Source organism: Girardinichthys multiradiatus, chromosome 8, assembly GCF_021462225.1.
Source record: "Girardinichthys multiradiatus isolate DD_20200921_A chromosome 8, DD_fGirMul_XY1, whole genome shotgun sequence".
NCBI lineage: Eukaryota > Metazoa > Chordata > Actinopteri > Cyprinodontiformes > Goodeidae > Girardinichthys > Girardinichthys multiradiatus.
Genome location: NC_061801.1, coordinates 24,601,028 through 24,627,515, shown reverse-complemented (window position 1 = coordinate 24,627,515; position 26,488 = coordinate 24,601,028). Strand labels below are relative to the sequence as shown.

General features: G+C 39.2%; 1 protein-coding gene across 1 annotated transcript in view; it reads left to right on the top strand.

Annotated features, from left to right (window-relative positions):
* Positions 1-24,731, top strand: part of LOC124872832 (WD repeat-containing protein 70) — a 54,780-nt gene extending 30,049 nt beyond the window's left edge. Inside the window, exons 11-18 of the mRNA XM_047373220.1 lie at positions 6,781-6,880; positions 7,302-7,386; positions 7,490-7,628; positions 17,948-18,048; positions 19,625-19,704; positions 20,952-21,068; positions 23,666-23,828; positions 24,531-24,731. Of these exons, the coding sequence (XP_047229176.1) occupies positions 6,781-6,880; positions 7,302-7,386; positions 7,490-7,628; positions 17,948-18,048; positions 19,625-19,704; positions 20,952-21,068; positions 23,666-23,828; positions 24,531-24,618 (873 nt within the window). The 3' untranslated portion in view covers positions 24,619-24,731. The remainder of the gene's footprint in view (positions 1-6,780; positions 6,881-7,301; positions 7,387-7,489; positions 7,629-17,947; positions 18,049-19,624; positions 19,705-20,951; positions 21,069-23,665; positions 23,829-24,530) is intronic.
* Positions 24,732-26,488: the final 1,757 nt, after the last annotated feature.

Below are 26,488 nucleotides of genomic sequence, written 5' to 3'. Positions count from 1 at the left end.
GAGAACTTTCACGTTCCCAGACTTCAAAGTGGGACCACAAACGAGATGGTTGAAGTGTTGTCTTCGCATGTCATGGCTTTGACCTCTGAATCGATCCTATAAGGTATTTCCTGCGTAACAGATCAGCTAGATTGAATAAAAAAGATCAAATATTAAAATATAATTTTAAAACATCCAGCATTCCAAAACATTTAGTTGGAAGATGCTTATATAATTCTTACATTATCGTGTCTGTGTGTTCCACAAATCATAAAACAACACTATGCTGAAGTTGGATTCTCCATTGCATACTAGAAAAGGGCTATTTCTAATACTCTTCTTAACATTCAAGCTGACTTAGATCAGCTTTATTTCAAAATATTTTATGCTTACCCTACATTAAAAATATTTCTTCAAAGGGAGTTGTGATCTTTGATGTCTTTGTGTCGTTTGTAAATAATAATACTAATAATAGTTTCTTTTTTAAGTATTTCGTTGTTTGGTGTCTGAACCACAGGTCAAGTTATAAGAGGACAAAGAAGCTTTTATTTTTGAATAAGTGTGCATTTTCACTTAAGCCTAAAATTATTCATACCCCTGCCAGATTTAGAGATACAATTATTTTCATTCAACCAAGACCTTTTTTTCTGATGGGAAATAAGATGGGCGTCTCTCAGAAGACAATACAACAATGTGAAAGAGTTTCAGTTTGTAAAAAAAAAAAAGCAATATATCCGTATTTATTTTCATTTTATCCGAACATGATATATAAAAGGTTATTTATACCAGTCTCAATAATCAAAAGAAAAACCGTGACCAGCTTTTTAGCATGTTTCCACTGGTGTTCAGACATTTTATCTTTGGTTATGAGCTCTGAATCCTTGAGATTGGAAGGCCTACTTGTCATATCCCTAATCTTTAGCTCTGTCCATAGATTTCCTATCAGATTAAAGTCAGGGCTCGGGCTGGGCCACTCCAAAACTTTAACATTATTTCTAGTGAAAAGAAATGGGTTGGTTAAACTAAACTATTACTTTGAACATGAGTCTTGTATAAATCATGAATAATTTGGGGCTAAAGTGTATTTACATTAAGAGTTCGCACAAATCTGGCCCAAACTCAAACAGTAAAATACTGATGACTAAAGTGTTAAACTCCAGCTGTAACATGGTCAATTAAAAATAAAAGATTTCAATTTCAATCAGTGATTGAAAACCTTGATTTGAGAAAAAACAGACAAGAGAATTTATTAAAAGATTTTCTTTTCCCACAAACTCTGCAGAACCTTGTTTTTCAATCATTGCCAGATGGTTGCTATGTACTGTTTCAAGTGATCTTAAAAGAACATGCATTTTAGAAGTTGAGGTAGGTGCTTTTAGCTGGCAGAGCTTTACCTGCATTAGAAAGCAGTCAGAGCCTCTTCAGTCTGGAAAAACGGGTAGGATTTGTTACAGAGGAGTCAAGGAATCTGCTGCTAGCGTAAACCTTAAATCTTAGCAGTGATAGTTTACCAAAGCCATGGCCTTCTGTTAACTGCAGGTTCTTCACAGAACCCAGCATGAAAAACCTGAATATATTGCTATAAAGAAGATTTTGATTAAAGTGAAACCTGCTTAGAGAAGTTATACAACATTACTTTTGTTGTCACATTTGTATGATCACTCCTCCATTCAACACTTGCAACATGGGTAGTCATTTAAAAGCATAAGAGCAGAAGATTTGAACTGCTTTAAACATCTTCTGACTTTACAAACTATTCTTCTCCTTTAGTGCATCACTGAGACATAGTGGAATAATGTTGCAGTAACACAGCAAATGTTTTGAATTTCCTGGCCTCTCATTCCAGGGTGATTCCCAAACACACACCGCCTCACCGTCACAACTTGCTGATTTCCTTGAAAGATCATAACAGCTGTTAAGGACTGTGGTTCGACAGCTTGATCCCCACAGAGTAACAAAGTCAGAGTGAGATGGAAACTAACTGCACAGAGGGAATCGTTGTCTTTTAGGTCTGCAGTTGTAAACATATAGAAGAAGTAGAGATTTAGAGCTATGCAGTATTTATATAGTTAAGGTCAGATATTGTGATTTGGACCAGTTGGTGTTGTGGGAGATTCTTATTACAGCCTGCAGAGGAATAAACCCAACACTGTGCCCCATCAGACATTTATCATCTCCTGCTCCAGAAAGTGTTGAGATCTTGATTAGATTTTGGTGCAAACATATGTATACAGTGTCAGGTAAAAGTGTTTACACCCCTTGACCTTTTTCATTTGTGTGTAGCCTCCGAGTCAGTACCTTGTTAGAACCACTGCCATCACAGCTGCAAGAGTTTTGAGGTGTGTCTCTAGCAGCTTTTCACATCAAGTGACCAAAATGTTTTGCCCATTCTTCTTCTCAAAATAGCTCATGATCTGTCAGATTAGATGGAGAACATCTGTGATGTTATTTTGATGTTGGATGTATGTTTTGCTAGAAGGTGAACCTTCACTTCGGTCTCAAGTCGTTTTTAGTTTCTTACACATTTTCTTCCAGGATTGCTCTAAATGTGCCCCCATCCATCTTCCCTTGTTTCCTTTTTCTTTCATTTCACACTTGTGAGCTACGTTGTGTTAGTCTGCCACATTGTATCCTAATGAAATACATTGAGGTTTCTATCTGTAACCTGACGAAATACATTTTCAAGGCACAGTATGCATGTGCGTATACAGTTATCTTCTACAGCATGTTCTAACGTTTGATATTTTTATTTTACAAACATGTTAGATCAGAAATAAGGGGGGAAAAAAATTTTGGATTGTTCATCCCAAGTGAAACAAGAGCACCAAACGGTACTTTTTAGCTGACATGGGAAAACTGTGGTTCTAGTAAAGAGTTTAGTTGGAGCAGGTTCATTTAGAGAGAGAAATGATGAAAAGCAAACATCTGAACAGCTGTTTCTGGTGTCCTGTTAAGCAGATCCCATCACTCTTCCCTTCCTAGAGTATGTTTCTGGTATCTTTCCAGACTTTGATTATTTCTATGGTTTTACTGCGAGCCATAGAAGGCCACCCGAATCTGCTTCTTTGACCCATTTTCATGGTGCGACAACGTAAGACAAGTGCAGCAACATTCCTAATCAGCACACACGGTTCTTACAGAGATATGGTCCCTGTTCCCATTGTGAATTTGAACAACATAGCTAAAATTCAGTCAGTATTAGGATTGGATGGGGGCCATCACAGCCTCACGTATTAACATTTCACCTTAGCTAAAATGGCAGTTTCTCAGTTAAATTGGCTTTCTGACTTTTATTTTGCAACTAAGTAAATTTTAGTTCAGCAAAAAAAGAGACTGAGTAGATATTTAAATATGACAAAAGAGACGAAAACCATCAAGTCAGAAGTAATACTTAATTAAAATGATGATGGGGAGCAGAACATTATTCCTAGGGGAGATCAAGCCTAAGAAAGTGTAATCCAAGTTATCTACAGTCCAAGTTATAACGCTGTTATCTGTCTCAAGCAAGTTAATAACTTCCCGTCACTTACTTTGGGGGTGAAGTATGGCCTCCCTTCTTTCTGTTATCAACAGGGCACATCACTCATTCAGCCCTTGCTCTGCTCTCTCATGCAAGGTTTTCTCTGTATTTCTCTGCCTTATCTGCCTTCCACACTGTGTGCTCACTTCAAATTCCTTATCCACTGCTTTTTTGGTCAAAACCCTGCAGTGCTGCAATTCTCTTTTCACTGATTTATTTGCGTTCCTCTTAGAATTAATGACAATGTAGCTGTATAAACCAAGGTTATGTTTGTTTGAGCGCTAGAAAAGCCTAGATCCCGGGGTTATTGCCTCACTGTTGTCTACTAATGATCGATTCCCTGGAATTTGGCTGTGTTCAGGCCAGGTAAAGCCAAGAGACTGGGCAGTGGATATTGGGGGTAGCAGAAAGGCAAAACAGCAGTAATGCTATTAGAGGTAAACTCACCAACAGACTGATTTGGAAAGCACCAAAAATGACACTTTTAAACTTCAAGAGTTTAAGAAATTACAGCTTATTTGCAGTATATCTGAGTACATTTGAGAGTTGTTAAAAGCATTTTAAAGACCCGCTTGGATCATGGAAGTAAATAAATGGCTTACCATAGAGCTTTGGTCCTCAGCACCACTGTCCTGAATGTTTTAAAGGTTCCCTGCTGCCACACACCTGACTTAAATGAATGGGTGATAAACAGGCTTCTCCAGCACTTGGCAGGTTGAGGCGGTAACGCAGCTATTTCAATTGGGTATCCTCGATCAGAGATGTATCCTAAGTATAAAGGGCAGTGGGCCCAGAGGACCCGGGCTTCATGTACGAAGCGGGCTTAGCAACAAAAACCTTGCAGGGCAATGTTTTATGCACAACTTGGCATGTCCAAAACTGAACGTTGCATGAAAGTGAATGTGCTTGTGTGAATAGAAATAATTTTCATTCAATATATGGGCAACCTTTTTGTGACCTCTTTTTGTTGCTTTTTGTGATGCATTAGTGTCACTAATGCAATGGCTCATTTTCCTCTTCAGCTTATGATTCCATTATACTATTATACTATAAAATATTTATAATTATTATATTAGTTGCATCCTCCATGCATGATGGCTTGCTTCTAGATCATTTTTTTTTATATGAGGTCCTGAAAGGTTTGTGAAGATTTAAAACTCTTCACATAGTGTGTGGTGACAGTCTTCCTAATGGAAATATGGGAGGCATATTCACGTCATTACAATGATCAGCACTGAGCTGTAGATGAGCTCAGTGCTGCAGCTAGGTGGCACTGTTTGGATTCGATGCAGACATTGTATAACTAAACGGGTTTGAGCCGACAAACGTTTAATTTTCAGTCAGGATTTAGTCGCTGATGTCATTCGAAACAATGTTTGCTGTAACTGACTACAAATAGCCCTAATGGTGTGTAGACACAGTCTCTCTTAGCGTTTTTCCACCTAAAGAAACTGGTTCGGTCCTTTGACTGTCATAGCACTGTTGCCATGGTTATTTGGACACGTGGTATGTACCTTCCGGCTATTTATGCTACTTTGCATATGTTTTGACAGTACTGCACCATTTATTCAATTCCCACAATGTAGGTACTTAATATTAATCTTGGAAACAGCTTTGAAACCAACATTTTACTGAATATAGCTGAAAAGAAGGGATAATTTTGAATATTGGTGGGAAAATGCTACCTTTTCTCTTAACCCCATCTTCCTTAAATTGTATGACCATGTAACCTTTCTCAAACTAACACATTTATGTTTTATATAATTATATATGATTGTCATAGCCAAATGGAGTGAAGTTTCATCTTCAAACTATATGGTCTATATGATAAAATTGGCTGCAAGTGATTGCTTAGAGTTATTTTGGTTTACTTAGGGGTCATAATCTGGCATATTTTATGAGTCAAAATTATATTTGCATTATACGGGAGATTTGATCCTTTTTATCACTAGCCATATTTATAATTCATTCAAATAGTTCACTACCAAGAGAGTTGAACAGATTCACATCAGTATAATTACATGGATACGAAATGGTTCGTTTACAGCTGTGAAATGAAGGTAAGAAGGGACGAAGATATGAAATATGTAATGACAGGATGAACCGGCAAAGTGGGACACACATTGATGGTCAAACTCTGTGATATGGGGTGCGGCGCTGGTGGTGTAGGGGTTAAGCATGCGACCCATATATAGAGGCTACAGTCCTCGAAGCGGGCGTCCCACGTTCGAGTCCCAGACCTGGAGACCTTTGCGAATGTCTTCCCCTTCTCTCTGCCCCTACTTCCAGTCTGCCCACTGTTGGAAAAATTTTAAAATGAAGAATTCTAGTGCCCTTTTTTTAAAATCTAGACAAATATATATATATATATATATATATATAAAACTGTAATATTTGGTTACCATCCATTTTTTTGGGTGTTTTTTATTTACGTTGTGATCAGCACAGTCCTAATTCCTCAGGCCAGTTAATTCAATCATATACTTCTAAAACACATGTACACATAGCAGAAGTGTGGAGGTATATTTTTAACATGAATGGAAAAAACTATAAACTTGTACGCTTAAAAAAAGTAAATTTTTTTCCTCTATCTGAATTTAAAATAGTTTCTTGATTTCAGGTGAATTACAGCTGTTAATAACCCAGGTGTTCAGTATTTGATCAATAATCCTCTTGGTTATTTATATGACAAAACATTTGTAACTCAAAAACCTCTCTAAGAATGGCTGTATTACACAAAAAACCCAAAAAGAGTTTATTGGGCCAGGCCTGCAGTTACAGTCAAAATGCGTCTGTTGCGAGTTATTGGTCGGTAAATTGTACTCTGTAAAACATTATAATTAAATTTCACGTAAAAACCTGAAAATGCCATCTGTTAGGCTGGAAACTTGAGGTTCGCCAAGGTAAATGTCTGTGGTGTTGCTACAGGGTGTTAACCTGCTTGTGTTTCATAGGTTGTGGTGGGCTTCATGGATGTATAGTTTGGTGTTCGTGATGGTAATGAAAACCTTCTGTTGTTTTGCAGATGTCGAGAGAAAAAAGTTTTTTTTGTTTTTTTTTTTTTTACTGTAGTGACAGACTTAAACATCTACTATTAAATCACAGGGCAGGCTGTTTCCTACAATAAGAGGTCGTAAAATGGTTTCCCTTTTACACACAGTTACAAAGGAGCTGAGTCTGAAACATTACTACTGACCCATTCAAAAACAGAAACACAACAGAAGGAGCAATAATGTATATAAAATGTGTATAAAATGTCACGTTCTTGTTTTTCATCTTAGGTTCACACAAAGTTTCACTGTCGGCAAGCCCACACTCCAGGATCAGACACCTCTTGCCTCTGCTTTTCATACGATGGCATCACTCTTGCTTCACGCGGAGGTACGGAAAAGACCATACCCGCCAGAGCCCCGCAACCAACTGTGGCACATGATGCAGCTGCACTCACTGGCATCAGAACATGCAGCTTTCATGCCCTACTTTTAGTTAGTAAAAACAACAGGTTCTAGGCAAATTAAATGATTTTCCCTTCCTCAGTAGGCAAATAAACATTAACCCACCACTCACAAAACACGGAAATCTTACAAGAGGTGTATAAACACAAAAGGCTTCTATGTAATCTCGATAAGAGGTTGCTAACACAAACATAAACAAAAATAACTCTTCCTTCTTTCAACATGATTATGTAATGTGAATGAGGAATAACTATATACGGGAAATAAGTGCCAGTCCCATAATAATATAGCTTAAAAAAAATGAAAAGTTTGCCTTTTAAAAATGTCCCTAATGTACTCATTTTTAGGTGATGACACACTAAAGATCTGGGATATACGCAACTTCAGGAAGCCTGTAAATGAAGCTAACAGGCTGACCAACTACTTCTCCATGTGAGGCTTCTCAGTTTTTATAGACTGCTTGTTTTCAATTGTTGGTATGAGTGCATCATCTGTAGATTAGATAAATATTTATATGTGTTACTTTCCCTTCCAGGACTGACTGCTGTTTTAGCCCCGATGACAAGCTTGTTGTGACAGGGACCTCCGTGAAGAAGGAGGAGGGAAATGGAAAGCTGGTTTTCTTCGACAGAGCTTCTTTTCAGAAGGTGTACGAGATAGACGTCACCAACGCGGTAAGCTCTGCTGCAGCTGTTCCATGCATCAGAGGTTTTATCTTTTAAAGCTTGGTCATAAACAAAATCATGTAAGAAAAGAAATAAGTAACTCCACCGCCACACGTTCTAAAATAAAGTTCCTGGGTTTAGTTTTGTTATTTTGGTGTTCAGCTTTTCTGTCTGTCTGTCTGTCTCTGTCTGTCTGTCTGTCTGTCTGTCTGTCTGTCTGTCTGTCTGTCTGTCTGTCTGTCTGTCTGTCTGTCTGTCTGTCTGTCTGTTTCTCTCTCTCTCTCTCTCTCTCTCTCAGGAGTTGCATATTGTTGCGTTTCAAAGAGCATTATTAGCTTAAAAGGCACATTTTATTACTGAGTTGTAACATAAGCTCAGGGCAGGCTTGTGAAAGAGTCGAGCTGAAATCGGCAAAAATATCAAGACAGCAGAATATTTCACCTGAAACTCGTCTCTCAAGAGGTTAGGGGGGTGCAGTTGTAGTGGAGAAGGATTCGCAGCATTCAGTTGTCCAGCAACGACAGGAATGTCTCCTCCTCAGGACAACTTTAGAATTGAGAACATCTACGCACAAAGTCAGATAAAAGCATTTGTGACAGAAAGGGCAGAAGAAGGGCTACTTCTGCACAGAGGTGGGTAGAGCAGCCAGAAATTGCACTCAAGTAAAGGTAGCTTTACTTAAGTATATTTTTACTTCATTAGAAAAAAAAAAAAGGATTCATTCAAGTATTTCCTCAATTAAGAGTAGAAACGTATTTGCTAAAAATGGTACTTAAATATTGAGTAACACTATTATCATAAAATCGGATGAAATTTGTACAAAATCAAACAGACAAAAATTCAAAGTTGTTAAAAATAAGTTTATCTCAGTGCTTTAACTTAGTCAAGTTAAAAATAATATAAAAATTTGTTTAAAAAAGGGTAACATCAATAAAAAATAGCAAATGCAGGAAGAATAAACAAACATTTCCAAATCTAATCTTTTCACAACACATTAAACTTCATAAGCCAATAGTTGATTATTCTGTGTTAGAACAGTGCAAATGATTTCCAGTGGCAGTATCTACTTTTTACTGTACATTCAATTAACCTTCAAACTGTACAACAGTCTCAGCAGATAGAAAATAACACTATATCAATGACATTTGTGCACGAACAAGAAATCTCACTCTTACATAAACTGTAGGCGTTTATCTGTAACTGGTGCAATTTGTGATTAAAGCATCATTTGTTCTTCATTCAATGAAGTAACTGGAGATGGGTAGAGTAGCCATAAAATGTAGTCAACCTAATAGTAACTTTACTTCAAAATATTGTGCAGATTAAAAAGTATGATGCTGTAAAACTACTGTTTTTCTCAAAAAGTCACTCAAGTAAATGTAACTGAGTAAATGTAGGTAGTTATTACTCCGAAAGGAAAAACCTGAAGGAAAGACTGAAATTTTGCTGGATGTACAAGGAGAGACGGCAGAAGTACCATGAGTCCTGTGTTTTGCCAACAGGGAAGTGTCCTGATACAGTCCATGTGTGGGCCTGCTTCTCAAAAGAGTTGGCTTACTCACAATTTTAGCCAAGACCACTTCCAGAAATACAGAGGGGGCTCACAAATGGGTCAATTCAGTCAAAATATGGCGATGGTCTGTATATTTTCCAGCAGGGTGGAGCATCGTGTTATCCAGTATGTCAATGCCAAATGCAAAATCACAATCAATATCGGGTGGGGTATTATATTACAGCTATTGGGCATTCGTGTTCTGCATATGAGTGATTTATTTGGCCGTTTGATGTCACTCTTACCGCCCTGCTGCATATCTTGAGAGGCTGAGATGTAGAAGCTTATGGAGAGTGGTGGGGACATTGTTTAATAATGAAGAAAGATTAATGTCAATCATAGAGTTATTACAATTTTCAGCAAAAGTATCACAATTAAATATTGAGCAGCACCCGTCAACTTTATCAAGTGGTTTTATTTATCCTTAGTATGCCATACAAACATGACAGAAATTGCAGTGCAAATGTTCCTTTGCAGCAATAATATTGAACACTTTGATTTTGCAATGATGATTGGTGATTTAATATAATGTCTAATCCCTACAGTTCTTTTAGTTGGTTTAATAAAGCATTTATAACCCTTTCTTAGACAGAAACTATAATATGTACTTTGTTTAAAGTGCATTTTAAAAAGGTTTGGACTTTTCATTTCGGTATACAGCGAGGAGGCTGGATTTGGTGTACTTAACTTGACTTCAGGCACATAAATACAAAGTTTAAGCCTAAGACATCTCTTGAATCCACGAGTCATTCTGCTCAATGAGGGAAAAACTGTTTTTTTTCCCTTTCAGTCTTCACTTGTGTGGTAGTAACTATACATCAATCCTTATAAAATTGGTCTGAATCTGGTTGTATTTTAGTAACTAATTAAATTTTACTCCATTTTCATGTAAGAAAAAAGTAAGTCTTGCAGCATTTGGGGAAAATTTAAGGCAAAGGAGGAAAATCTTTTAAAATGGCCAGAGGCAAACTGTGAAGAGAACGGTGGTATGTGATCCTGACTTTATTTAATTTTCACAAACTGTTGGCAGGACCGTTGTAGAGCTCCTAAACGTGCTGACTTGTCTTTCAAATAAAATTATCTGCGGTAACAATCGACGTGTTCTATTCACGGTAGTAAATGGTGTACTTAAAACTAATCCTTCTTTCTGAGAAATGCATTTCATGGAGTCAGCCAGCCATAGGTGTTGAACTGTAGTGCAGGGCTGCTGCCTACTATAGAAGCATGTGTTCTGATGCATCCTTCTTCTGATCTGTAGTCATAACACAAAGGTTTGACAGAGGTTAATGTCTTCTACACTAACTCATTCTCACTGGCTGAGGCTAGAGATTCGCTGTCAGACCAACTTGATTAAACACATTTAAGGAGTTTTTTTGGAGTTTTACAAACCTTGGCATGCTATTCACGCTAAACAAACACATGTAGAGTCACTTATATGTTGCCATACTTCAGCACTCAGCTGTCAAAACAAGTAAAATGATCAAATTTAAACATAAGCTTTCAGGTCTGCTTATACTTAACTGCGAGGGTAAGATGAATATGTCACTGCAGCTATCTGAAGATACTAGACTGAACAACAGTTTGCCGTGCTCTGTTATTTCTTCTGATGCCGAAGAGCGCTAAAAAAAAGCCGCTTTAAAACCATCAACACAGGCACTTAGAAGAAGCGCCTTCTCTGAAGCGGTAATCTGTCTTGTGATAATTTGTTCCAGGATTGTTTCTGTGACTGTTTCTCAAAATAAAGCACATATTTTCAGTTGCTGTGTCAATTTTCTCGGCTCTGTAATTCTCTCGTATGAAAAGTCAGAGCTCCCGTCCGATGCAGCACGTTCAGTTAAAGTACACTCAGCTTTTTTGTTGCTTGGTCACCCATTGTGGTGATCCGAAAAGAAAAAAAAAAGTGCTGTTATATGACTGCAAACCACATATTCCATGTATGCATGGAAATGGAGAGACCATGCAGTTACTGTTGGTAATTTATATTCTTGACAGAGTCTGTTTGCACCCAGATTCGGTCTAGGAAGTCCCAGACAAAGGACACACACTTTGGGTCAAAGAGTGTATTTAAAACGCCACAACTCTGCTCCCTTGCATCACTCTGTGGACGTTTGTCTTTTTTTTCACTCTGCTGAGGGGAGGGTAAACATTTGGAAGTGATTTTTTCACTGCCATTTCACTTGTTCCGCTGTCTGGCTGTGTGAGAAATTCTCCAAGCTTCAGCTCGGTTTCTCTGAAAATTTCTTGCCTTCTGTTTAACATCTGTGTCGTTATAAACTCCTGCAGACTCCCCACAAAATTCACCACACTGAACAAACAACAGTGGAGAATATACAGTATTTCTGCAGGCTCTTAAAAAGTCCTAAATTTAATCATCTACATTTTTCAGCCTTGGAAAGTCTCAAGTGTGCCTCGAGTTTTTATACAAAGTCTTAAAAGGCATTTAGTCAATTAGTTGTTTGTTAATTAATAGCTTTTTGTTTTGCAACAATGAATTGCCCACATTTATTTGTTGTCACTGTGTCGTAGATCTGGCTGAGAAATTAAAGCAATATTACACTATGACAAAACTGCGAGCCCCACGATGCATTGCAGCAAAAAGCCCTGTAGCAAGGAATTAATGTCTGTACATTCAGGCACTCAATCAAACCTTATGAATTTGGCTCCCAAAAAATATTTATTGTATGTTTAAGCAGCTAAAATAAAAATGTTTTTGTAAAATTATCCACTGGCAGGTTCTTCATCATGGGTTAGTGTATATTTAACAAAGTTTGGCTTCAAAACAAGGATTTCAATAGGGTAAAACCTCTCATAAGTAACGCATATTGTGTACTGTAAGAAGGCTTTAATGCCACCTTGGTATTAAAGCATTGGAGTAAAAATAAAAAAAGTTAGTGAGGTAATGTGTGTGAGGAAATAAGTAAACTAACTTTCCAAAATTCACAAAAGCCTTAAATTTGAATCATGATCATCCTATGATAGTTTGACATTTTTGAAGTGAGGTTCTGTTGAAAGGTTATAAGCAGTTAATATCTTACCTGCAGTAAATAACCTCTTCATTGAGGAAAAATCCTGATTAATTGGTAATGGAGCCTGAAGGTAACAGCTAGTCCATCTTAAAACAAGTCCAATTTCAAAAACGTCATCTGGTTTATGCAGACATTGTTTTATGAACTTTCAACCATTTTGTGGTTTCCATTGGTTGCATTGATGATTTTTTTACACAGGAAACTGACTAAGGAATCTGTGTGCCACAGACCAATCAAATCATTTCCAGTCAGAGTAACTGATATAAAAGTAAATTGATTTATAAGCTGCCTTCATTTTCCATTAGGTTGTTGCTCTGTTTTAGGTCTGTAGAATCAACTTTGCTCTTAGCCAATATGTGACTAGTCCTTATCTTTAGGCTCCAGGACCAGCTGATCTGGATTTATACTAAACGAAAATACCAAGTTATCTAATACGGCTAAGCTATTAACTGCTTATAATAACCTTTTACTAGAACATCATTTCTGAACTATCCTTTTTAATTTAATAAAACCTGCAAACATGAGAGAACTGAGTATGTTCAACTTCACTAAAGTTGATGCAAATATACCCTTAAGACATTCTTGTATTCCAATGGTTTTGTTTATTTTTGCACCATTGAAACGCTGCTTTATCTCTCAGTATGTTATTTTGTACAGCTAAAGATGTTGTAACTGCAAATGCTCATTTCTACTGGTGGCCAAATTTCTCTTGCCAAAAACGAAGCACTGAGGTTGCCTAGGATGTACTTAAACAGTGGCCACCCAGCCACTCAGCTTACCAGCGATGCTGTCTTAATGTTATGCTTCTGTATCAGAAGTATAAGCGGTTTGAGCAGCAGATCGGTCTGATCAACTGGCCTTCAAAGACCCTGAAGTTGAGGCTGTTTTACTGCATGTTTAAATCGGTCACTCTGATGGCCCAGGAATTTAAGTGCAGCTTTAATAAAGGGTCTCACCGGGCAGCCGAGTGAAAGGACAGACCACCAGTCATTTCTAGCTAAACAGTCTAAATAACCGGGATTCTGGGCTGTACTTTCAGGCCTGTTTGGTAAATAAATCATACATGCTTGAGCTTTTTTTCCAGAACCAGGTGAGATCCTGCTTACTAGAAAACCATCAAGCAGCATTTAGATGGAGATTTACAAAAACCCACTCACCTTGCAGACATTTAGTTTGTGTATATGAACGGTATGAAAAAGCTCCTACATACGTATAAACCTTAGTCAATGAAATATTTACTCCACTTATGTACAGGGGTTGGACAATGAAACTGAAACACCTGTCATTTTAGTGTGGGAGGTTTCATGGCTAAATTGGATCAGCCTGGTAGCCAGTTTTCATTGATTGCACATTGCACCAGTAAGAGCAGAGTGTGAAGGTTCAATTAGCAGGGTAAGAGCACAGTTTTGCTCAAAATATTGAAATGCACACAACATTATGGGTGACATACCAGAGTTCAAAAGAGGACAAATTGTTGGTGCACGTCTTGCTGGCGCATCTGTGACCAAGACAGCAAGTCTTTGTGATTTATCAAGAGCCACGGTATCCAGGGTAATGTCAGCAAACCACCAAGAAGGACGAACCACATCCAACAGGATTAACTGTGGACGTAAGAGGAAGCTGTCTGAAAGGGATGTTCGGGTGCTAAACATAAAACCACGGCTGCCCAAATCATGGCAGAATTAAATGTGCACCTCAACTCTCCTGTTTCCACCAGAACTGTCCGTCGGGAGCTCCACAGGGTCAATATACACGGCCGGGCTGCTATAGCCAAACCTTTGGTCACTCATGCCAATGCCAAACGTCGGTTTCAATGGTGCAAGGAGCGCAAATCTTGGGCTGTGGACAATGTGAAACATGTATTGTTCTCTGATGAGTCCACCATTACTGTTTTCCCCACATCCGGAAGAGTTACTGTGTGGAGAAGCCCCAAAGAAGCGTACCACCCAGACTGTTGCATGCCCAGAGTGAAGCATGGGGGTGGATCAGTGATGGTTTGGGCTGCCATATCATGGCATTCCCTTGGCCCCATACTTGTGCTAGATGGGCGCGTCACTGCCAAGGACTACCGAACCATTCTTGAGGACCATGTGCATCCAATGGTTCAAACATTGTATCCTGAAGGCGGTGCCGTGTATCAGGATGACAATGCACCAATACACACAGTAAGACTGGTGAAAGATTGGTTTGATGAACATGAAAGTGAAGTTGAACATCTCCCATGGCCTGCACAGTCACCAGATCTAAATATTATTGAGACACTTTGGGGTGTTTTGGAGGAGCGAGTCAGGAAACGTTTTCCTCCACCAGTATCACGTAGTGACCTGGCCATTATCCTGCAAGAAGAATGGCTTAAAATCCCTCTGACCACTGTGCAGGACTTGTATATGTCATTCCCAAGATGAATTGACGCTGTATTGGCCGCAAAAGGAGGCCCTACACCATACTAATAAATTATTGTGGTCTAAAACCAGGTGTTTCAGTTTCATTGTCCAACCCCTGTATATGTAGAACAGTCCTGTTTGCTGTATAACTGTTATTTCTTCGTTGAGCTGCTCCGTACACCATTATCTTCTAGAGAGAGGCTTTCATCCAAGTGAGCTTATATCTCCGCAGACAGAATGGCTCAACTCAGTTTTTCTATGATGTTGCCAGTTGTTCGAGTAGCAGTTTCTGCCTTCGTGGACAGTAGCTCTCACAGCATTGGGCTTCAATGGTAAACATTTGATTTCCTCGCTCCTGCAGCTTTAGATTAGCCTCTAAGCAGCACAGAACAAGGATTACAGCTTTCTGTTGGGTCTCATTACAGTTGCCTAGTTTTAAACCATAATTCGCACACATGTTGTGAAAAGGCCTGCTAACTCATTCATCTTTGTTCAGTCCTTTGGTATTTTATCTGGTGGGACATAGAAATCTGGAGAACAGACTGACTAAAGCTTCGTCTTCCATGATGCAACTCTGTGGACACAAAGTGTAAACAGAAATTCTTGGAGTATAAACATTATTCTCTAAATTTCTGGAAAGAAGTCCAACAATTAAACTGGACCGAGCAGGGCTTGGCTGCTGTCATTGTGTGTGTTTGTGTGTATACTTTGCGGTGCGGGCCTCACTCAGCTGGGCTGTTGCAGGGCTGTTTCTGAGAAACTTGTTTCAGTGTCGACAGTGATTTGTTTGGGTCTGTGGAGGCCGTTCAGTGAACTCAGATGGACAGAGTTTTACGGTACCTGGCTCGAAATTTGGGATTTACGATTACTACAGGCTGGTCTGTGTCTGCTGCTAACCTGGTTGCTTTGGTGGTGCTTTTGGGGTGTAACAGGATCTCAGACTCCACCGTTGTTCGAATGGAGTGACTGTCACTGTTGGTGTAGCGTTCTTGACAGGCCAATTTATAACCCATTACACATTTTCAGTGGAGCACGCACAGAATGTGGGAGTTTCAGCTCATAATGCTTACTCACATGCTGATACATGTTGAACGTGTCTTTAGCATCAATTGAACAGATTTTTATCAAGAATTATATTGGATACACCTTCAACGTTTTCACATGTCGTCATGTTACAACATAAAACTTCTGTCTTTTCTTTACAATTTTATGTGTGGAAAAAAAGGAATATGCTTTGTTTTACCATTTTTGCAAAAAAAAAATAAAATAAAATCTGAAAAGGGTAGCAAGCAACCGCCTATACATTGACACCCCTGGATTGAATCTTGTCCAACAAATCTCCTTCAGAAATCACCAAACTAATAAAAAGAGGCTACCTGTGTGCAGCCTGTATTTGCATTCAGCCCTTTTGAGTCAATACTTTGTAGAAGCGGTTTTTGCATTAAGTGCAGCTGCAGATCTTTTGTTGGATATCTCCACCATGTTTTCCACATCTACGTATTTAAATGTAAAAGCCTTTTCTGGATCGTTCTCTCAGTTACTGTCAGCTGATCTGGTTGAGCAGATTACCCTTCATCTGGCTGCAGAGCTAAAGAGCGCTTTGACCTGCTGACCGGACGGTGTTGTTATAAAGTGATCAACCATAACTCTGCGACGGCTTGTCTAACAAGTCACCGCTTTGCCAATGAGAGAGCTCTAACTTGTCAGTTCAAGGAGAAATGGGTTACCTACAGTGTCAGACCATTAGCTATACGTATTCTTTAAACTGTCTACATATCAGTTGGAGGCAAAGACAGGATGAAACGAATTGTAAAAGTGTCTGGCAAAATTATTCGTACTAAATGACCTGATCTAACATTTTTAAAGAGAGTCACTCTTAGGTGAAAGACATTCTCCACTTCCCTTATCACCCACTTCATGGTGAATTTGAGCTCCTACCATCTGAAAGCCCAAATCAGGGACCAACAGATGGAATAAAGTTCTGCTGACACTAGTTACACTGGGATGGGATCTCTGTGGATTGGGCATGCTTCCCACAGTAATCAGACCATGTCCAATCAAAGACCTCAAACATTTTCTTTTGTTTTTCACTTTTTTTATTGGTGTTTTTTTTTTTTCTCAACCTATTTTCCATCCTGGATGTGGACCTTCTGCTGGGGTTGTTTGCTTTTGAAATTCAAAGGATGCAATTGATCTGTGAAGCTATTATTTTAACAACTTCACCCCTGAGCTTTGCAATATATGCCTTACAATAAGTGTATAAATCAAGTATAATTCTACCATATTTGGAATTATTAAAGCACATCCTCTATCAGCTGTTTACATTTTCTTCTCTGCCAGATTCTAAAATCATTTAAATCAACCCTAAAGATTTACAAAGCCACACACTGCAGATTCCAGGATGTCATTATTTATTAAACAAACATTGAACCTACACGGAAAAGTTATTTACAACCTTTAAATCTGTTTAAAATGAAACGCTAGACTTTAAAGAGATGCGTACTTTCTTTTTTAAATGACTGTATTCCAATAAAATAGAGGATTTATTAGTGTATAGATTACTGGTTCCACCAAATAAAAACTGATCACTTGTAATGAATGGTTTTAATTTCTCTATTGCTAGATTGAAGGGGAAAAAGTGAACTAGACATGCATATTCGTTCTTTCTCTGCACTTGTCGGTGCTGCTTTCATTGTGCTTGCATGTTTTTTTTTGCATATACGATTGAGGCTCGTTCCCCTGCTGCCCTGGTGGGAAGCTGAACAGCTGGGCGATAAGCAGCTTTCACTGTACGCATGGTCTTACCCAGCCCCCCATCCCTCAAAACTGCTTTAGATGCCCCCCAATCAGAGCACTGGGATATTAAGTAGGTGAAAAATCGAGGCGCTGCTGTAGGAGTTTTCTAGCTCATATATCTGAATGAGCTGATGATCTTCATCACTGATGTTGACAGCTGTGCTTCTATGTCTCCCTCTCTATACCTCTCTCGCATACATCCACACACACACACACACAGAGTTACACACATCTATCTCTGGATAAATGTGGTCGCATTTGCCTATTGGCAGCAGGCCATCTGTCACACACAGACTGAGAGATTCAGCCCTCATCCCACTAACCAAATATAGTCAACTAGAGCACACTGGGATGACTTCTCACTGTACCTGTGCAACTGACCTGGGTTACATACTCTCACTACTCTGGGGAATAAAATATGATTGTTATTTTCTGTTAGCTGAGTAGGAGGAACACGGTCCTTTAAAGTTTGACTCAAAACCAAAAGAGTGCCGTGCTCCTCCATTTTACGGTATGGCCTCTTAAATACTATATTACTTGTATAATTTTATACTTGTGTGTTTGTTCCAGAGTGTTGTTCGCTGCCTGTGGCATCCCAAACTGAACCAGATAATGGTGGGTACTGGTAATGGACTGGCCAAGGTATACTACGATCCATTTAAAAGTCACAGGTATGTCAGGTTTAGAGTCGTTGTCCTAAATCACTGTTATTTTTGTCTCTTATTAACAATAGAAAGTTCACCTGACTGGATTTGAGCCTCCAGTGGAAACAACTAGAAAGGCTAGAAAAGTCTGTTAAAGGTCAATATTGGGATAGTGCTAATAAAAGTACATAAATATAAACTGTATGCAGGGATTGCTTGGTGGAGCATTTGGTAGCACTGTTACCTTACGGCAAGAAGGTTTGAATCCCATCTCCGGGTACTGGTTGTGGAGATTGTACCTGCATGGTTGTCTGTCCTGTTTGAGTCTGTGTTTCCCTGTGATGGACTGGTGGCCTGTGCAGGGTGTACCCTGCCTCTCGCGAAATGACCGCTGGAGATGGGCACCAGCCCCCTCACTCCACAACCCTGCAAGAATAAGGAGATGAATGGATATATATCATATTTCAGGTGCCGTTCGTTAACACTCAGCATACCAGTAGTGTATCTAGGCATTCAGAGGGACTTCCACTAACTTTGATGTCCACACCCAATGGTGGAGAAATTGTGATTATGTAAACAAGAGAAGACTAGGAAAATGTGATTTAGTCACAGCCAATATCTTCATTACAATATTTGACAAAATATGTTGCAGAGCTCAAAACACAGTGCTAAATGTGCCCTCATATAGCATATTGTTGGGGTCAAAGTCAAAATGTATTCAGGCTGTTAAAATATTTTGTCCCCTGCCAATAAATAAATGTTATGCATATTTTTATATTAATTAATTCTGATTTTCCCAGCCTTGTCGCTTCTTTTTCTCAGTGGTTTTGCACTACGGAGCTTCTAAAATCAGGGCTGGTATGCGTTTCATGATTTTCCAAGTCTGGAAAAATTCAAATTGGTTAAGGAAAAAAGTTGGAGTTTCCAGACTTTATATTTTATTCCATTATATAAAGATAAAAATCTGACTTTCTGAAAGAAAGGACGCTTTACATAGATGAATATATATTGATGACATATATTATGCATTTAAATAAAATTTGTTTAGGTAATTAAGATATTACTGATCACAACCTGTGATTTAAAAGATTTTCACTTAATTCAGGATGATGCAGTACATTTTTGCATCTATTATAGGTTTTAACTGATCAAAGTTTGTCCAGATGCCAAAAAATAGTGAAATGGTCATTTACCTGACTGGTGAATCAGCACTTTCATGATCTTTGAACAACAATAAAGGAAATAAAACCCAACCAGGCAAATGTTTTTTATTTATATACATGCTTTGTCATTAAAAGAAAACTGAGTCTGGATAAATGTGGATTTTTGAAATGGAAATGGATTTTTGTTAATAGTTCCTCTCCCCAAAAATAAAAGGAAAAAAAGATGCAACAAAAGAACAGTAAACTAACCTCATTCTCTAAATATCCTGTGTGTTTTAGTCAGAACAAATACTGTAACAGTCTGTTTTAATAAACACATGTGAAGGTAACTTGAACACCCTTGTTTTGTGGCTACAACGATTGTCTAAAGAAATGTAACTACTGTTCAGCATGTTGTAAATCGTCGCTTAGGCATTTTGCTCATAAACATTTTCCTCCAGGGGGGCCAAGCTGTGTGTAGTGAAGAGCAAACTGAAAGAGAAACACGCAGAGACACTAACGCAAGATTACATCATCACACGTAAGTGAAATTCAAAACACTCAGAAGTTGTTTCACACATGCCTTCCAGGAATAATGTCTTTCCTGTTTCTCAGATTAAAGGGTATGTTTCAAAGCCCTGTTGCAGTGAGTCCCTGACCTCTCTGCATAGCACTCTGGCCTTCCCAGGAAGGCGCTACTGTAAATGTAAATGCTTTGACAAAGATGTCAAAGTATTTTTAAAGATGTGACCGGCAGTGCCTGTTTCTTCTCAGGCTGGCACTGCTTCTCATGCTACCTCCTTCTTGCTGCCCCACACACTGGGGTATTCATACAAACTCCCTCTGATACCTCAGGGCTCTCTGGATGGAGCGTCCGTTTGTTATGGATGTTCGCTCTTCCATTAGCTGATGGATTGGGGTCTGGGGATTATTGAATCGATAGCCGCGCGACTGCCATGTAGTTTCCTGTCACGCAGAAATCACGAGAGAAATTACCCTTGCTGGCGTGATCTTCTGCTGGTGTCGCCACTCTCACCCAAAACTGCCCCCTCTAGCAGCCGTCGCACTGACACACGAGGCTGTCATCTCTTCTGTGCGTGCCTCCCTTCTCCAACATTTACCTTTTGGTCTGCTTCAGCCTTTTCAGATGCATCATGTGAGCTTATCGTCATGCCAACAGGGTGTAAAATAGTCAAGCAATTCCCTGCTCCGAGTGGTGAGTGACGCACTTGATGCCTTGGCACTGGAAAATTAGACAGGACAGGAAGCAAGTGATGGCCCATTGAGAAAAGCGAGGGAATCTGTTAACAGTAACCTTTTTGCTTAATGTAGCATGGAGGAGAAGAATTACCAGTGAACAGCGACAGAGCTCCTGAATGGAAAATCACTTTATCTGGCTCTTCACCAAAGTGTCTCCTTGTAACCCCTGAGGATGAGAGCAGAGCATACACACTTCCTAAAACAGATGCTCTATCGGCCACACACGCTCCGATAGCGTCTCTCTGACACTACTCGGAGTGCACTCATTCCCACTTAATCAAGCACACCTTCACCCACACGCTCCTGGATTTCAGCATGGGGAGACTTTGTTATGGTGCTGTTCACAAAAGTTTAAGACTAAATGGAGCGGTTGTCGGAACCGAACAATGTATTGAACACTTTGGTTTGAATTACAGCAGAAGGAGGCTAAATATTAAGAGTTATGACTGGTTCTTGTTGTTTTGTTTGCTGGGGTCATGTGACTGTATTTACCACACTGATTCGCATTTGTTTGGTTACTCTCTCCAGCTCATGCTCTGCCCATGTTCAGAGAGGCCCGGCAGCGGAGTACACGGAAACAGCTGGAGAAAGATAGGCTGGATCCGAAAAAATCCCACAAGCCCGAGCCCCCTGTATCTGGACCAGGTAACATAATTAGACATATATATATATATTTTAGGACATGAAAACCAACTAAAAATTAAAAATAAAGAGTAGCTCTCAGACTGAGAAATACATGCAAAAATGAGGTGTGGCTTCAGTTTGCAGCTGATTTCAAGGATATGAAGGCTCAGGTTTGTAACTGGACAGATACGCTGTTTGTTTTAGGCAGATGTAAGAGGCTACATTTGGTTTAATACAGTACTGTCCAGCCCATGTAGAGCAATTGGCCTATCAAAGATCCACTATTCCTGGCTTGTTGCCTTGTTTTTTTCTCACTGCTACAACACGACGATGCAATGAAATAATGCACAAAACCCATAATTGTTGCGATTCTATTTAAAAATGTAAATCATGAGAAACAGTTTTGAGCTCCAACCACAGACAACATTTCTCTTGTCTTTGTGATCTGGCTGACTCACTGCTGCCAAATTATGTAGTACAGTTTCCACTTTTCCTGTTTCCACTTACTGTTGCATTAGGTAGCTAAGTAAACTGTTAATGCTTACACATGAAAAGCTCATAAAATAATCCAGTAAGAAAATTAGTTGAACACATTTATCTGATGAGTTGAACGGCAGTAATAGTAAAAGTCCACAGTAGTTGGAACTTTTTAGGAGTGAGGAGGTGCACTTAAGTTACTGATGGTTTTTGCCTGAGAAAGAGTTCTGGATGGTTTTACAGTCCACCATTCTATATTCCAGCCAGTTATTGTCTTCAGTTTATCCAAAACCCGGAGAAAAAAGCAGACATCCCACTTACCAGGGACACTTTCCAGCTCGTTCTAGGAGACATCCACCCCAGGACGAGCTAGAAGGCTCGTTGCGTCTAACTTCTTCAGCAAGTTCTAGATTGGCCTCGAGTCTCCATGACCAAAAAACGTCCAAAGGGAGGCTGCCTAGAGAGCAGTCTGATTAGATGCTTGAACCACCCTAACTGACTCCTTTCAATGCTCTGCAGCAGTACTTCAAGCCCCCTCTGGATTATGGAGCTCCTCACCTTCTCTCTAGGCTAAGTCCACCCAACCTACTGAGGAAGCCCGTTTTAGCTGCTGGTATCCACGATATTGGAACATAGACGAACTAGGAGCCGTTTCTTCACCAGGACAAACCAGAGCAGCAACACATCACTGCAGACAAGACCCAAATCCATCTTCTGCAGCTCCATTTACCATCCATTGTGAACAAGCTACCAGGAAACCTAACTTCTCTGTTTGCTGCCTGGAGGGATCAGACCAACCTTATCCAGTCGGGAACCAGGAGCTGACTCTCATCCTACAACAGCCGCCTGTGGCTGGAACACTCTCCAGTCCTCTAGCTTAAATATTAGGACCTCCACGCTGGTCTGCCAAACCACAGGTGTTGTCCCAGTCCTCCATGTGGTACAGAATTGCAGTCCCAACTGCAACAGCCCAAAAACATTGAGGGGTGGGAAATAACAATGGCTGAGAAAGGGAGGGGGAAACTGAGTTTATAAGATGCTGCAATGACCCAGTCGAAGTCCAGACCTAATTGTTGCCCACAAACCACACTGAGCTTAAACAATCTTTAAAAAAAAAAAAAAAACTAAGCAGAAACCCCTCAACAAAATTGGTTAAACTGATGTCAAAAAAAGGATTAGCATTTAGTTAAAATAGTAATTAAAATGAAATATATGTTTTTTATATATATATATATATATATATATATATATATATTCCAGGTTTATATGACCCAATGAAAAGCTGATGTTTTTCTCTCTTTTTTTTTCAATATAGCTGAGAGCTGTGTGAAGCGGTTTGGGTAAAAGGATACTAAACTCATGGGTTACACATTTTTAGCATCTCAAATTGTTACAGGACACACCTTTGCACACGCTTCTGTATAAATAAAACACACTAGTCACAGAGCTTTAGAGAAAGACCCAACATTTAAATAAAGGCCTATTTAATGAAAAGGAGAGTGACTTCTTGATGGCTGACATGTGGCTCTCAGATTATAGACTTCCCTGATAATATTTATCTTGTGTGCAAAGTAACTTCACATAAATGCAAGGTAATGTTTGGCGGTTGGCTTAAAGCTTACAAGCAACTGTTAGATGTGCCTCTCAATCCCCAAACAACACAGCTCGGCAGCTACGGCAGGAACTCCCTGCAGGTTTTTGTGTATACATTGGTGCAGATTTAAGCTTCTGTTTGGTAACATCGTCTGGAAAGTAGGAAATGATGTCAAATCCATTAAATAGCTTCTATTGTACAATCATTTAAGAAGTGAATTTCAAAAACAAGTTTTCTGTTTCGACCCTGCAGTGTTTCAAACTTTAACATCCACTGTTAAAAATATGTCTAACACTGTAAAACTGGGACCAACACATCTGCTACGTGCAGATCTATGATGCAAGGTAATATCAGCATCTGTACATTGTTGCAGATTATAGCAGATTTTATTATCTGGAACCAAAGCTAAATCAGTAGGTCAGAGTAAAGTCAATTTCTCCTCCCTGATCATGCCCATAAGAAGGATTTGTTGATCCCCACTGCTCTGCTTTCTAAGAACATTCAACATGAAAGAGTCTCCAATCCACTAATCTTTGTGCCCTCACAGGTCGAGGAGGTAGAGTAGCAGCTCACGGGGGCACGCTGTCTTCGTTCATCGTGAAGAACATCGCTTTAGATAAAACGGATGACAGTAACCCACGAGAGGCCATCCTGCGTCATGCCAAGGAGGCATCGGATAATCCTTACTGGATCGCCCCGGCGTACAAACAGTAAATAATTTACAATTGCTTAACATGTTATTAGTGTGCATTATGTACATGAAAATTGCCACTTTATCCTTACTCATATAAAATATGTTTGAATAGTGGACATCTTTATTGGTTGTGTCTAAGACTTAAAAATGATTTCTGGACTACAGATGCTTTTCCAAGAGAAGACTCTACTGTAGCTTTAATCGGTTTGCCTGAATTATTCTAAACAGACGAGTGGGAGGATGAATTATTTAATATAATAAAAAGTTTTATGAATGTAGCAAGAGGTGTGTAGCATGAAGAAAAGTGACATATGGCACTATTTGCAGACACACAGATCAGGGTTTATACACAGTCTGTAAAGGTCTTCACATCTCTATTTCCTGACTGTATTCCCTATCCTGTTGCCTAAAACATCCATCCATCCATCTGGAATTTAGTGTAGAAAAGTTAGAACTTTGCCTGGAAAAAAGAGAGGTTCTTTTTGCAACATTCTTCTCATTATAACTTCATAAGAGCCTGAACTTCATTAAGCCTTCTTTGGTCTGTAAAGAGGAAATTGTCGGTGTGGTGCTCTGAAACTCCAGCATCTGACTTAATTCATTGTTTCACAGCTGGTTGGCTTCTTTGTTCAGCGGCTCATTGTTTTTCTCCGAAGCCGTCTTGATTAAAAGTGGAATAAAATGTTAAATCATCGCTTGTCTTTGTGGATCCCTGCAGGACCCAACCAGAGCCTGTGTTCGCAGAAGAATCAGAGGAAGATGAGGAGGCTGACAAAGAACCGGAGTGGAAGAAACGCAAAATCTGAGACTGATGTTTTTTTTTGTTTCTGTTATGTTTTTTTATAATAGATTAGCTGATAAAACAGTTTGGTCAGGCCTAAAATGCTCAAGAGCAACAATTAAATTCCCAAAACATAAAGTTTCTGCCCTCTGTTCTGTGTACTTATGAAGCTTAAACTCTTTTTTTTTTTTTCCTGCTTTAGTGAAACGAGGAAACACATCAATCTAATCTTACCGTCGTACAGTTTTATGTTCCTCTCACTGCTATACGTGAACCACTTCATTTTTTCATTTCTGCTTTGATTGCGTGGACTGCATTTTCATCATTTCCATTGTCTTCACACCCCAGGTCTCCAGAGTTTACTAATGCCTCGTAAATCAGCTCCAGATTCTTGTGGTCCGAGGCCGTTCATCACCACAAAGAAGAGTTAGCGAATAGTAAATTGCAGAGACGTAATAAAATTTCAACTGGTCTTAAGCGGGAATTTTTTTAAAGATGTGCTTTTTTTTGAGTTATGTACAAAACCTCCTTCAATTATTTGCTGTTTTCTCTACACTATGTAAACCAACTCAAAACAAAGGGATTTATATCCTCTTGTCAAATAGTTGTATTTCATGCAAAGTGAAGCTGAGTCTGATCTGTTTTACCTGCTGATCAAAGGAATGCCTTTCCTGTGAGGCACAAGCTCAAACGTGAAGATACGCAGCGTGGCCAGTCCTGCTGTTTTTACTTACTGCATTGAAAGACTTTTACACGCTATGCATTGCTTAAATTAAATGTTACTGAACAAAAGAAGAGGTTCTTACACTGGGAAATCAAAGAGCTCCTTGATTTCTTTTTTATTTTTATTTTAAAGTTCAGCTTTTGTAAAGTTGTGCTTGCATGATGGGGTGGCGTTACCTCTCAGACGTTATGTTCCTGACCCCAACCTTGGCTCCTATATTGGCTTGTTTGAGTTTTATCCTGCTGATTTTCATCTTCAGAGTAAAAATGCATGCATTTATAATTAATTTGAGACTCAGTGTCTCAATTTTACATCGAACTCTGAGTTAAGCATGAATTCTAAATAGCTCTTGAGTACCGCTAAATGTTTTGATGTTTTTAAGAAGGCTTTTCTTCCTTCACACCTATAGCGTTTTCTCATCTTTTGGAAAATGCTAAATGACATGTGTTGTCTCTATGATACTTAAAGTGACAGAGTAACCCACAACAACAGAAATAATGAAAGCCATGTTTGTGTTCAGCATATTATACATCTCTTTGGAATGCAGCCCCTGCCTACCACGTGTTACTGTGTGTTACAGCATACTGTGCCTTGCAAAAGTAAAACTTTTACATTTTGCCCTGTTAAAACCATGAACCACCATCTATTTTATGTGACAGACCAACACTTAGTAGAGCATAATTGTAAGGTGGAAGGAAAGTTAACCATGGTTTAAAATTCTTTTAAAGATGAGGATCTGGATAGTGTGGCATGCATTTGTATAATCTCCGGCTGTTCTGTGAGGGCTTCGGGTTTCTTAAAGAACATTAAGGAACAAATAGCCTCAAGAAGACCAAGGAACACGGCAGACAGGTCAGGAAGAAAGCTTTGGAGGGGTTTAAAGCAGGGTTAGGTTACAAAACAACTTCTCATGCTTCAAACATTTTGTTCAGCACTGTACAATCTGTTATCTGCAGCTGATGGATTGAATAGTTGCACAACTGTAACCCTACCTAGACATGGGTGTCCACCTAAACTTATTGATTAAAAAGGCAGCATGGTAATTCTGGGGGAGCCACAGATAATCTGTCAACAGCACTTTTATTCACGTTCTCCACAAACCTGGCCCCTATGGGGAAGTGGGAAAAAAAAGCCTTAAGAACTCTGCTTTTAAAGTTTGCAGTAAACCATG